Raw genomic sequence first — 14,165 nt, forward strand, 5'->3', positions numbered from 1 at the left:
ACCTATTGTATTGGATTTCGTTTCGCTGAATTACATCGTATTGTTGAGATGCTAAATGGAACTATTATCCCAATTTGTTAGGTAGCTGATTGTTGAGGATTATTTCCTGGCCGTCAAGTACTGATCCTTTAGTCACTGGTGGAGTGCCCTCTCTCCACTTTAACTACATGACGAATTTCTTTATGCTGGTGCCCCACCGCATAGAGCTGATGCTCTTTTTATCTTATTCACCCCAACCCCTCAAACTCTCTGAGTCTGCCACTGTGTTGGGTTGGTGGTCGGCTCAAGCTACCAACACAAGGCATCATCAGTATTTCGGGATTTGAATTAGACTCAACGATCATTCTTTCTTTCTCCAGAAACGCTTTCTGAGAGATTAATTGACCCACTTCCAGTGCAAAGTGTCATTGTCCACATCTATAATGCCTTATTGCGTTTATGCTTTGATTTATTTTATAGTATTGTATAAATCCTGCTGGTTTGCCGGCTCTGGCTCGCAGGCCCGGCTTTGGGCAGCCCAGCACTGGAACACATCACACATCACATATGTTATAACCTCGTTGACCCCGATAAAAAAGCACGGGACAGGAAGCTCATTTTGCTCGAACGGCCCATTGGCCAAATGATCAGACGGCGAATAAGTGACATCAATTAACATCCGAGTGGCAGTTTAGGGACCCACTTTTAATCAGGGACTAAACAGAATGGTCACTCTGTCTGAAGCTAATTATCAGTCAGGGAAATTGAGGAAATAATCTCGCGCTGACGTCACAGAGCATTGTTGGGCGCAGTGGGTGAGCGGGGGCGACTTAGTCAATCATGAGAGCTCCTTTTTGGGCTGTCTCAGGCTCCTTTCAAACGTCGCCTGGTCCAGATTAGTTACATAAACCTTCACAGCCATTGTGACACCGCCACAATGTGTGAAGCCCCTTTTATTCAGATGTGATCATCACCACGTGTAATGTCACACTGGAGCCTCCTCCTCTGACGCCATCAGATAAGCTGATAAGCAAAGTGGGATATGTATCACCCTTTTTTAAGGCTTCTAAAGGGAGATCAAAATAACCGTCAAGCTCATGCCGAGCAAACGGCTTCCATTTTATCTCGCTGTGAGAAAAACTTCACATGCGTCCCCACTTAGCACGGCCGACGGAGGGGACGCTCAGGTGGAGCTCTCAAAGTGGGGATCAAACACACGTAATAATTATGGAGCCATGGCAATGTGAGGGATGCCTGTGAAAATGAGGATAGATTACCTACTGCTGCATAATTACGCTCATTCAATCAGGCTCCTCTGCATCGCGCCTGCAAGCTGTCTAGGAGTCAGAAATTATTACTGTCATATTGTCAGCGTCCTGCAGGAACCCCTGCGCGTCAGAAACGGCTGTCCTCATGTCAAAAACCTTCAGCGCCACCACTTAGAGGAAGTGCTGTATATACACGTGCGTCCCATCAGTGTGATAAATATAAGGCATTATGAGACCAAATGGAGCATATGGGTAAAGAATTTAATTGACCTAAAACGACAACTTTAGGGTGGAACCGTTAACACATTTCTTTTCCGCGCTAACAAGTCCCAAAGGCATCAGAGAAGAGTCTGTCTGAGAGAATTACGAGTGGGGTCTGTAATACCCTGAAACACTCTCCGATGTCCAATTAAGGTCCTGTGATTTAGTATCAAACGGAGTGTTAAGGTCATGTAGCTCGAGAAAAGACATTTAACCCACTAAACCCCTAAAATAAGATTATTTGTCACATCCAGTAGACCGAGAGTATCAGTTACAAGTCGGCTGCTGCATTTGTGAGGAGAAATTATGGGAAAAGGGTTACTGCTCCTACTGCTGTTTTACTTATTATACATTATTTTGCAGTTTCATTTTTTTTAAGTCAGTTTCCCTGATTGTGTTTGGTTCGGTATGTATTCGTAATATCTGATTCTGGTAACACTTTAGAATAGGGAACACCTTAAAATAGCTTGCACCAAGGAATGCTACCAAACAAATTAGACTACATTAACTTTGATTAATGAGCCATTGTACACTTTTTTCCCCGCCGTAATAATCGACTTTGACCTGATACGATCCCATATTACAATACCTGAAATTGCATATGTTCAAGACTGTTTGAAATTCTTCTTTTCTTTTTCATCTCAGCCCTTTTGTCCCCACCGCTTTTCAACACGAAGTGACACCCTTGATAATAAGCTTTCAGTGGAAAGTAACTGTGTGAAAACCCTGAGTTAAAGGCCTAGTACTTGTTAAATATACATGCAGAATAAAGCATTAATGAGTGCTTTGCAGTGACTAATAGAGTCAGCACGCCACTAATATGCATGCTAATAAGCAACTACTTAATGGATGATGTATGCCGTCTAATCTAAAGTGTTACCCTGACATTTTCCCAACACCCCTTAATTTGATCTACACCATTCCAGCTGCATATTATTCATGAAGTATAACATAGTAAAGCATGCAGTCCCTGTGATGTTTTAGAGAACAGCTTTTATATTTCGCTATTCATTCCTCAAGAGTTGAAATTTCCAGCAACTGGAATGACTTTCGACAGTTTCGAAATAATTGTGCAGTCATTGTGGTCCCTGCTCTCACCCCTGCTGTGTTATTCTTCCACAGGACTCTATTATCACGATTTTAGAGGAGTGTAATCACCGCCAATGAGAGCCACTCTGTAGCAGTTGAGTACAAGAAGGCCAAATTCGACATTAGAGTTTTCCCTCCATGGGGCGGTCAAGAGGTCACTCAAAGTTGTGCAGAGCTGTACCTTCCAGAGCTGGAAGGCATTCAATGTCTTGCTTAAGGGCACTTCAGCAGGAGGCATATCTTTCTAGCGCACCTGCGTCCCGCTTGACGAAGGGCAGCCTCTCTGTTTACTGCGCAACAAGCTGTGTCTCTGTCTTGTCGTGACTGCTGGTAGCAACATCTGTACGGACAGATGGGTTGGGATGTGGTGGTCGGTGGTGAAATATTCCATTCTAATTCAATTCTACAGATGTCACTCGGAGATCTGCAGCAGGTAAACACGTGCTTCTTGATGTACAGAATGTAAAACAAAGAACTCTCCGTTTTGGAGTTGGCGATAAAGACGCTCTCCAATGTCAGTGACAGGAACACACTGATATGTTTTATATCTCTTACATGTAGTAGTCTCCCTTTCAGATGCGCATAATCTCACACAGATACTTTTGGACAACCCAAACGTCAGAATTATGCTGGCAATGTACATTTCTGCAAACCATGGATATGTGGACAAATGTGGGGACTTTAGAAAGTTCCCCCCAAATTGTCCTCAAGTACAGAACTTAAATAACGTAAATGTTATAAGCTACATTAGATCACTTGAGGCCACGAACACAGTTGGTCCCAAGGTCGCCTCAAAAATATCCCCAAAAAATCATTCTTACAAATATTGAAACAGAGGCTTGAACTGTGGCCACCAGCACCATCACCTCCACCTCCTGATATAACAGTCAGGTCATAAACCTGTAATGTTAACGTGATATGACAGGTATTGTACAGCATATTGGAAAATTCTGATCATATCAAGGGCATCCTAACATTCCAGAAAACAAACAATGATTTGCATTTCAGTTTGCTTTTCATCTTACCGACACTGCATGGTGCACAGTTCCCTATCTGACCTTGATGTCATTACTTCTTGTGGGAATTTTACCAATATTCTGTATTTTCCAGTGAAGTGATGTGAGCGCTATCTTAGTCATTACATCCATTCATATCATGAAAGTTTAAAGTGCTCCTCCTTTCATGTGGGAGCACAGATAGACATGAAATTAGAGGCTGGATGGAAAAAAAAAACAAGAGGAACAGGACTCCTGAGCTATGTGGAAAGGCTGTGCTGATGATAAGAATCGTATTGATTTGAATTTCACCTTTCAGAGCAGCCGTGACAAACAAACCAAAAACAGTAGACGAGAAGCCAAAAAAGTCAAAAAGAGAAGATGACTTACTCACAGAGGAGTTCTTTGAAGGTGAACTTCAGACATAAAAGCTTAGCCAGCAGTTGTGTTCAGTTCAGACATTGAGATGCCTTCCACCGACCTGCCCGAGACCATTGCCGGCTGTGACTTAGCATAATTAGTTAGAGAACATCTGCACTATAAAGTCCAGCAACGGCTATAAAGATGCTGAAACGGAGTGATTATCTTTAGACTTAAGGCTTAAGAGACCTGATGATGTTAGCCGCGTTGCAAAATCTCCTCTCCATCATCGTGGCCATGATATAAGCACAGGTGCCTCCTTGTCAAACGTTGCGTGTGTCAGTTTAAGATTCTTTTTATGTTTTATATTCTGACGTCTGATCCTTCAGCTTAAGTTTTCTTTTGATGTCGGGAGTATCTCATTAGATTCTTCTTGTCATTTCTTCCTCTTCTTCTTTTTTTTTTTTTTTCTTTTTTATCGCCGGTGAAAATACCTTTGATTCGGAGAGTTCTTCAGTTAGACTTCACATTCGTGTGATGGGAATCTCTCTCGTCTTTACTCCTTTAATGAAATCACGGTTACTTTTCAGCCTGCAGATCTGGTCCAATAGATGTGAAAAAGTTTCTGTTTGAGAGAGGAAATCGAAATTTGTTCTTTTCTGAGGCACCAGAGCCTTCCTATACAGTAAATGACTGCAGAAACACTCGAGCTGACAGGGAGTAAAATATATATTATATTGTATTGGTACTTTACTGGGATGTGTTCTCATTTTTAGTGATAGGAAGCACAGAATGTTCTCAGGAGCTTTATATAGGACTTAAATTTTAAAAAAAAAGTTTTTAAAGGATTTTTTTATATTGTACCATACATCTACAATTAAAGTACAATATGTAACTTCCAAGGAAGCTCTCTCTCAAAACAAAGGATGTTTGCAGAGTGTTGAGTAGAGGGCTGGGCGAGGCGGTGGGTAAGAGCCGCTGCTAAGCTGCTTAGAGTCGGCGAATGTCTGGATCAGAACCAGACACTCTGGAAAGTAAACACCTGGAGTCACTTCGTATTCTGCTCTGATCAAGAACCATTTACGGACGGGAGGAGAGCTCAGAGATTACCTTTAAACTTTTGGGATTAAAAAAGTGGATTTATCTTCACTCCTGTTAATCAACACGACTGCAGCAATGATCGCATTTTCTTGTATTTGTGCTCTGTGATGTTGACTGCCAACTGGAACCGAAGGGTAAATGTACTATACTTTATGGATGTAACGTCACAGAGACGAGAGGGGCAAAGAAGAGTATCAGAGTCTCTAGTGAGTTCGGCAAGAGTTATCCTGAATTTAACCATGCAGATACATTCACCCTCAGTATGTGTAGTTGCCCGCTAATGTTATCTTGAGGCTTACCCTCTCCTTGAGTAAACTCTTGGATTTTGGTGGGTTTTTAACATTTTTGGAAACACTTTTTGATAATTCCAACATATATCTTTGAAATCGATTAGCAATTTGTTGAGTCTTTAAACAAAACTTTTCTTGTTTCCGTGGGGTGATGCCCTTCAAATCCACTGACTCACCAACTCATGCAGTTATTATAATGGAGCAGTAGAGCACACAAAATTCAACACTATGCAGCTGAATATGTATAAACCAAAAGTTAAACATTTCACTAACAACAAAGTTATATAAATGTATCATTTATCTGTGCGGGGACGACTTTCAGTAAAACATATGTGGGCTTTGATGAAGCACAAAAGCAAGGACACTCACTGGTATTTTCTTGAAACTCAAGATGACACCAGCCTTGTGTAATATCCAATCATGTACTGCAGACCCCATTTACTCTCTCCTCTCTTCCTGTTGTGTGCTGAGGCTGTGGAAAAAAAAGGGAGAAGCTTTGGGCAAAGGTCCAGGGTGACTTGATGTTGCAGGAGTTTTCATGGTCAGTGCAATCAAAGGGACTGATATGTCACCAAGGAGAACCGGGCTATTTTTGTGTGTGTGTGTCTGTGTGTGTGTGTGTGGATTTAAAGCGTCAGTGAAATAGCTTTGAGTTGTTTTTTTTTTTCTTTCCGTGGTGCGTCGTGCTTCCACAGCACAAGAAACATGATTATGCAGGATAAATGAGTTGAAAAGCAGGCAGGACAAATGCTGCAAAAAAGGACGCTGATTGAGGATCACTCTGCTCCTCAATGTCTCCCTGGAGGAGCACAAGGAAAAAGGATTTGTCAAGTGATATATGTTTAAGCCCTGATAGAAGATGACATCAGTGATGCTGTGTCGAATTTACTGGTCAAACTGCCACGTTACTGCCGCTGGTGTTCATTAGCTTAAAGATGAAGGTATACCTCCAGGTTGGATGGGAGAGTTCGGTGGGATCAGTGCTGGTGCTGTAGGGATTTAACGGTTCATAATTTTGATTTCTGCCAGGGAGCCTTGACAGTCATGGTCCTCTCTTTTGTCTTAAGTACATGCATGTTGTGGAAGCTATTTATTAAAAGTTTTAATGACAACCGACATTATATTTTAACAATGACATTGACACCATTGGCTGCTATTCCTGCAGCATCCCAATCCTTAATAAGCTGCACAGTGTTTATCAGATGTACTTTTCATACTAAACTATAATGGCAATGTTCTGACAACTTGACCAAAAGGCCAGCTTGTCAAGCCACGAGGGCACTTAGCACACTGGGGTTAAAGGAAGAGGGGTAAAAAGGTCAGACAGTGACATCACTAACACACGCAGGCATCCATCACAGTTCACCAACCTGCTAGAGCAGGCTCATGTATCAATCAAATTATGTCTTGGTCTACTCTTAGTCAAGTCAGTTCAAATTAATTTCTATAGAATATTTAAAACAAACAAGTAAAAGAATAATACAAGATCATGCGTTGGCTCAGAGTTCTGTTCCAGAGTTGTGGCACTGAATAATGGCCAGAATATTTTCTTGCAGAATATTATGATGTCATACTGCATTTGGCCACTGACCTTTTGGATATTGAATGTCATCATTCCAAATCTTCCAATGATATCATAATTATTGTATATATTCTTGAATTATGGCCTAAAATGAGTCATAGTGGACATTTCTACCAATTCTGTCTTAATTTAATCAAAAGTGTTTTTTAGATATTGCGTTCAGGAGAATGGGGCACCATGAAGTCACAATAACCTTTGACCTTTGGCCACTAGAAGTCCAAGTGAACATTTGGACCAAATTTTATGAGATTCACTGAAGCCATTCTTGAAATATTGGGTTTACAAGAATGGGATGGACAGATGTACGGACAACCCGAAAATGCAATGCCTTAAGCCACTTCTGTCACTAGCACAGGGGTATAACGGGCAGAAAAAAGCCCACTAAATAGTAGCAGTTAATCAAAAGATCAAAAGCTACAGACAAAAGGTGGGTCTTGAGTTGTGCTTTGAACAACCCAGTTGAGGTGGCAGATCTAATGTGGTCAGGCAGTTTGTTCCAAAGGTTGGAGCCCAAACTCGCCCTCGAGCTTCTGCCAAACCCAAGGGACTGTAACCTCTGCGAAGGCTCAAAGCTGGAAAAAGCTGCCTCTTACCATCACACCACCATCTGTTTATCAAATTTAAAAGCAGAATCTAAAATCATCCCAAGGTTTTTTTTTGCGTAGGGTTTCAGAAAAGATAACAGTGAGCCGAGCTTCCCACACAGGGCGCTGATGGATTAACACCAGGGGTGGCCTGAATCACCATAAAATCTGCTATGACACACACACACATTCAAGTGTAGAAGCAATTATCAAACCTTTTCAGACAATTTTGAAAGGGATTGCGTGGGATTCTCATTAAAACAACATTCTACAGTTGGCCTCACAGCTCTTTGAGGTTATACTGTGAATTAAACCCTAACTTAAACATGCTCATGATTCTGATTGTTGGCATCTTGTAAGCCATTGTCAGCATATCAGCATGTCAGCATAAACAAACTGGTAATAAGCACCCAATACAGCTGTGGCTTATTGGGATGTCATCAGTTTTTCGGGCAATTAATAATAAACCAAAATAACTGACTAATTAGAATCTTCAATGTCAATTTGAAGGTGAAGTAGCCAGTTCCAGAGAAAGACAGTTGATTGTTGTGTGTTTCAGATCATCAAATACCGCTGTATTGAGTTGGTGGTAGCCTTGACCCACTAACCAAAGCGTTGCATGTTGCACTTATTGGCGATCATTAAAATTATTACAGTACAACCTGTAGGGTACATGAAGGTTTGTACACAATTGCAGGGCAGTCAAACCAATATTTGTCAAGATTTCACTAAAAAACACTAATGTCAACCATATGATGAAGGCCTGTGCAGTTCATCCTCTGGGGAGCAGGAATGTCTGTAAAAAGTTGAGTTGCAATCTGTCCAATAGTTGTTGAGATACAGTAATTTAGTATGAACCAAATTACTGGACTGACCAGCTGACCAAACAACCAACCAACCAATAATTTATCATTGCCATCTGTAGTGCCAAGCCGCTGGTGTTGCTAAAAATAAAACACATTATGTAAGACAGAACAGAACAATACACTAAGGGACAAATAAAAAAGGGCATTTTATATTTAATGGGACATTCGGAGAGAACACTTGTACAGGCTCTTGGCGAGCATTCACACTGGTTGTTGTATTCATCCAATGATCTCTGGAACTTTCCCATAAAGCTGTTTGGGGAAATAAGTCTTCACTTTATCATCTTGTTCAAGGTCTGGTTCTCCCTGAATTTCATTTTAATATACAGTGTCGATAGAATTGTGTTGTATGTGCAGCAGCAGCAGCAGCAAGAAAAGATGCGGTCAGATGATACACATCTCCTTCATTGGCATTTCTCGGAAGAAAACAGAAATGCCTGCTCATATTTCCCTCTGTATCTGTTCTATCTTCAGGTGCAACGAGGGAAACAACCAGTCAGCATCTTGGAATCCTGCAGAGTCCTCCCACTGCAACAGGCGTAGGGTCCTTCCACAAGAGATGCAGAACGACCTGGAACGCCCATCGTCCCAGGATCTTCCTCCACCACCACCACCATCTCCCCTGCCTCTTACCCATTCTCTTCCCCTACTGGAGAAACACCTGCCCATAGTGACCAACTCTAATGGTCGCTCTGACTTGTTAGGGCGGGCGTTGGGACAAGGACTGGGGCCGGGGCAGGGAAGCTCCGGGCAGGGCATAACATCAGGACAGTGCCGGGGTTTGGGTGCTGGCGACTGTGGCCCCGGCATGGGTGTGGGTGCGGGCAGGAACCCGCTGGTTCAAGAGCTGTCAGAACTGGAAGGTCAAATCCTTGTAATCAAGCAGCAGCTTCAGTCAGCCATGAGGAGGAAGAGAGAGCTAGAACAGTACCAATCAGAAAACCAGCAAGCTAAACAGACTGCACCCAATCAGCCCACTACGCACCAGTCTAACCAGTTTGCTCACTATACCCAGTCCCACCAGCAGACTAACCAACACACAAACACACTCCCAGAGTTCTGAGGGTTTTCTCTTTGTCCTGCTTGGAGAAACTTGGCTAGACATGGGACCTCCTTTTGGTCCTGGAGAGGGATCCTTGTCTGAATTGTGGAGTTTGAACATTCAAAGATTTCTGGGAGCTGAATCCTCCGTTAGGCTCAGGGGTTCCCCTGAACGCTGGAATGAAACGTTCTCCAGGTATCTGATCCTGCTCTGTGACTTCAGCAGAACAATACCTGACTCCTGGAACATGGGGTTTACTCAAACGAGAGGCAATGGACAAAGGTGAACCAGGGACCCTGAATTAAATCTGTTCTCACTAGCTTGTTGCCGTCACTGAAGAGCTGTGCAAACCTTTCTCTTCTTAACTTCCCTTCCCCCAACATCTTCACCTCCTTGTCACTTCTTTCTGATCCTTTGATTTCTTTCCTTTGACTTCCATTTCTTCTCCTTTCAAACCCTTCCTCTTGACCCTCTCATCCTTTACCTCTAAGCCTTGTCTCTTCAAGGGTACAGATTTGCTTGCCATGATGATAAGCTTCATCACAGATATGACCACTCTGGTATTTAAGCTTAATGGGCTAATTCACCTGAGTCTTATGTTGAGACACATTGAGAGTGTAAATGACCTGAAGTTGAACCTAGCCACTTAAGTCTTTATGTCCTTGTGTCTTGCTGAAATCTTGTACCTTTAAGGGGGGGAGTAAAGACATACAGCTGTTGATGATTGGTTGGCTATCAGTGATGACCTAATGTTTCTGGCCTATGACAATGTATTACGTTTGGCTTAGGTCATTTTGTGTCCTTTATTTTTTTAGTGCGCCTTTTTGTGGGTTGGTGGGGCAGTCGATACAAGCAAAGAACAAAAAAGATATGATGCTTCAGCAAGACATCTCTATATTCATCAAGAACCTCTGGTTGGCATCTGGTGGAAAATGGGACGATAAAAATTCTTATTTTAGGGATCACTGTATAATGTTGTCCTGCACTTCACCGATGCACTTCTAGTTTATAAAAGAAAGCTGCACCTAAAAGTCATCATTTAACTTGTCAGAACTTGACTTATGGTCTAGAAGTTTTTCTTCTTCATGATGACTTTGGGGTTATAAAAACATGGAATCAGCAGAAGTACTGTATTAAATGATAATAAATCCAAGAGTTTTCAGCTTTCTCAAGCAGGGACCCAAAGAAGAAATCTCTAACCCAGCCTATGGAGATCATCCCGGTGCTCCTGTAACCTTGGACAAAACATAAGAAAAGTTCACCCAAAAATAAAAATTCAGGTCTTATCTACTCTCCCCTAGGCCCATGAAGAGCTGGGTAAAATGTGCTGACTCTCAAACTTTCCATCAGCATGGGGTGAGCACATACTGACTGAATTTTCAGTTTTGGTGGAACTTTTCCTTTAAATAGTGAATGCAAACGTCAACTTAGACCAGATGTCAAATTCTGACATGTTATTTGTACAAGACGAGCATATACAACTGAACACACTGAAACAGTCCCTCTGTGATGAGACCTGTTTTCTTGCATCGTTTCTGTTTGCGTTTGGATGTGTTCTGTTATTAAAAACTTACCTCTCTTCTTTGCACTTAATTATTTTTTCTTCAATCTCCCAAAACTGCTGTACCTATCTTAGACAGCAATATACAGATGAAAGTAAAAAAAAAATCAAAAAGCAGTATAAAGGACACTTTTAATTATTACATAATCGTAACCTTGACACTGTTAGGTATGGCCGTTTGATGTCTTGATGTCACCTGCACACAACATGAAATTAGAGATAACTGACTTAAATCATCAGAAGTTTGATGACCTTCATACTAAGCTAGCAACTGTGACATGGCTGCAATGTAACCCTTGTGGAACTGAACTTGCTGAAATTGTTATTCCACATGCCTGACAATATTATGGAAGCGATTCAAACCAATCTGTCAAAGAGCAGGACCCTTTTTGTAACCAGAAACACAAATCTCTATGAAGGCAAGGTCTCGCTCTGAAATCTCTTGAGAGGTGAGTTGCTGCAGTTTACTTATCTAGATTGGTGGTCATAAGCATTTTCACATCAAGGACCCCTTAACTGACACAAATTTCCTGAGACCCCCATTTGATGAGATTTTATCCTATGGTACCTCATCTGCTCTAAGAATTGTGCATTCAGATGTTTTATTACAGAATTTGTATGAAACCCATGACCTGAATAGTCATACATCTGTCATTGTGTTACTCTCGAAAATAAATTATTCCCTTTCTGCCGGGGATCCCCTGCAACCACCTCAAAGACCCCTGGACCCACTATAAGAATCAGTGATCTGGATTGTCAAGATCAAATTCTGAATATTCATTCACAACTTTGGAAAGAAATTCTTGCTGGCAGCTCCTCTGTCTAAACTTCAAAGCCCTCTCATCAAATCCGACTTGTCGCCTCCCTGTGCAAATCACCTCACGTAAGAGCAGGACATCTTGTAGAGCAAGATTTGTGGATTTGTTTCTGTAACGTTGTTTATGATATCAACCTCAAGCTGTCCGTGGTGAAACAAGCACCTTCATTGGCTGTAATTCTGTGGTCAGAGTTTGCCCAGAGGATTTCACTGTAGCCATCACAGCTGTGCCGTGGCTGCCACGAACCAAAAACTTTTGGTAAGTGTCAGTCATTTACACACCAAAACTTGAAAATAGGGCCCACGCTTCAAACTATTCCCTTTAAGGGATATACTTGCACTGATATGTAATGACTTCCCAGCTTGTGTAAGAGGGGGAAAGATGAAACAATGTAGCCAGAGGTATAGAACAGTGGTTGACATCCAGGGCACGCCAATCAAATTGCGCATTGAGGAATCATTTGCCAGAGTTTCTTTTCCAAGTTGGCCATTGAGATTCAACTGCAGTTACTCATTTCTATCCATCTAAATAGTTTCCATTATGACTTTTAAAAAAAACACCCTGCAGCTATACACATAACCAACCGACTCAGAGCTTTGCTGCACACCTTGAAACGATATTCAGTTGTTGCACCATTCTTCAGTCATATTGCTAGGGGACAGCAATTTGGACAGGGAGGCATACTCAGAACAGCTAAGGATGACATTTTATAAACACATGGCATGGTCAAATGCTGCCACACACACACACACACACACACACACACACACACACACACAGGCACATACACAGATGGCCCCTATCTATTTAGCCAGTGTGTCTGCAGGGTAAGCGCAGGCTGTCACAGCTGAAATGAATACCTGACAGAGCAGAAGAGCAAGTGCACTGGCTGAGCCGTCAGCTTTCTTTGTGTCTCTGTGTATGTGCCTTGCTTAGCTGTGACATAAACATCACTGAAGTCGCTGCGCTCGTAACAGGATGAATCAACAGAAAAGCTAAATAAGAGCCAGGTTTTAGCGTATCTATGCTCATTCCAATAACTTGTCTGGTTGGCTGGACAGGGCTGTGGGGTGAGAAGGAAAGGCCTGCCGCACAGGATGTGACACTTGGTACATGGGATAAGAACAAAGTCATATTCAGATTGACATTTTGGGGGCCCGTCTAAACACAGCCTTGCTAAATTGTCACGATTTCCTCCTGACTTGTTCGCGGAGGCAACAATGTGTAGCATCATGTATCTCCTTTTGAAACCGCCAGCATTAGCAACACAACGTGAGGAGCAAAATAAACATCCGTTTTTCTTGCTCGAGAACAACCCTGAAGGTGCACTAGTCCTCCGAGAAACTTTCCATTATTATGAACTCAGAATCCATTTAGTGAAATTGTCCTTCATGCTTCAGTACATACTGTATGTGAAGAACATTTAAAGCACAGTGTTTTTTCCCCCCTGAACTAATCCTCCCAGGAGACAACTTCCTCCAGACACTTTACTTTCCACTGCACTCCCTACATGTACCAAATAAAATGTTTAGAAGTAGGGTGACATCATGCTTGGCCATTATGCCAAAAGTCACTCTGCCTCCCATTTACCTCAATTGATTTGACCTGTGTGTGACTTCATCCAAGAAAAAAAGTGATCTCAAGTGTTTGTGAATGGGAAAAGTCATTATCATAGTGTGCCATCACCCTGTTTAGTATAATATGACATCTCTAGTCTAAAATCTGCAGCCCTAGTTTCACAGATTATTTTACAGACTCTGAACACTCCGTTCAAAATGTATTGTTTTTATGCCCACGTTGGAACCATGACATCACATATTTTGTCTTGGCTGAACGCAGGGGACATTTTTGTTAAACATTTTTGTTGACCTTACCTTCAGGCTGTAGATGAGCTGCTGTTTAGATTAAGGCCAGTGGTAGACTAAGGATGTTTGAGGGGCAGGGGCGAAGAAAATAAAAAGGGCACCCAGGGCCCCTGCACCCCCTAAGTCCACTAGGGCCCATTGCAAAAAATAAGGTAGAATCTGCATGTTGCAGAAGTATTATTGCAGGTCTGCCTGCAGCAAGTCTTTAATTAGGGGGTAGAAAAAAAATCACATCAAATCTCTAAAAAAAATTTAAACAAACAAATACATGTTTCCAACTTCTTACAGCAAGGTAACTTTGTACAACTATTGTCAAGATGGAGTCCAGCTTTCAGTTCTTTGGTAACTCACATTGACATTAAAACGGGGAGGAATGAGAATATTGTTTCTACATAGTCAACCTTTTTTCCTCCTTGTCTTTGGCCACATTTTTTTCAATGGTAAGAAGAAAAAAAAAGTCACCACTTTAATTTGACACACAATGAAAAACACAAGACAACACAC

At 41.9% G+C, this 14,165-nt stretch overlaps 1 protein-coding gene across 1 annotated transcript in view; it reads left to right on the forward strand.

Annotated features, from left to right (window-relative positions):
- grin3a (glutamate receptor, ionotropic, N-methyl-D-aspartate 3A) overlaps positions 1-10,998 on the forward strand; it is a 57,966-nt gene extending 46,968 nt beyond the window's left edge. Inside the window, exon 10 of the mRNA XM_037116301.1 lies at positions 8,850-10,998. Within this exon, the coding sequence (XP_036972196.1) occupies positions 8,850-9,438 (589 nt within the window). The 3' untranslated portion in view covers positions 9,439-10,998. The remainder of the gene's footprint in view (positions 1-8,849) is intronic.
- Positions 10,999-14,165: the final 3,167 nt, after the last annotated feature.

Source organism: Acanthopagrus latus, chromosome 12, assembly GCF_904848185.1.
Source record: "Acanthopagrus latus isolate v.2019 chromosome 12, fAcaLat1.1, whole genome shotgun sequence".
Classification (NCBI taxonomy): domain Eukaryota; kingdom Metazoa; phylum Chordata; class Actinopteri; order Spariformes; family Sparidae; genus Acanthopagrus; species Acanthopagrus latus.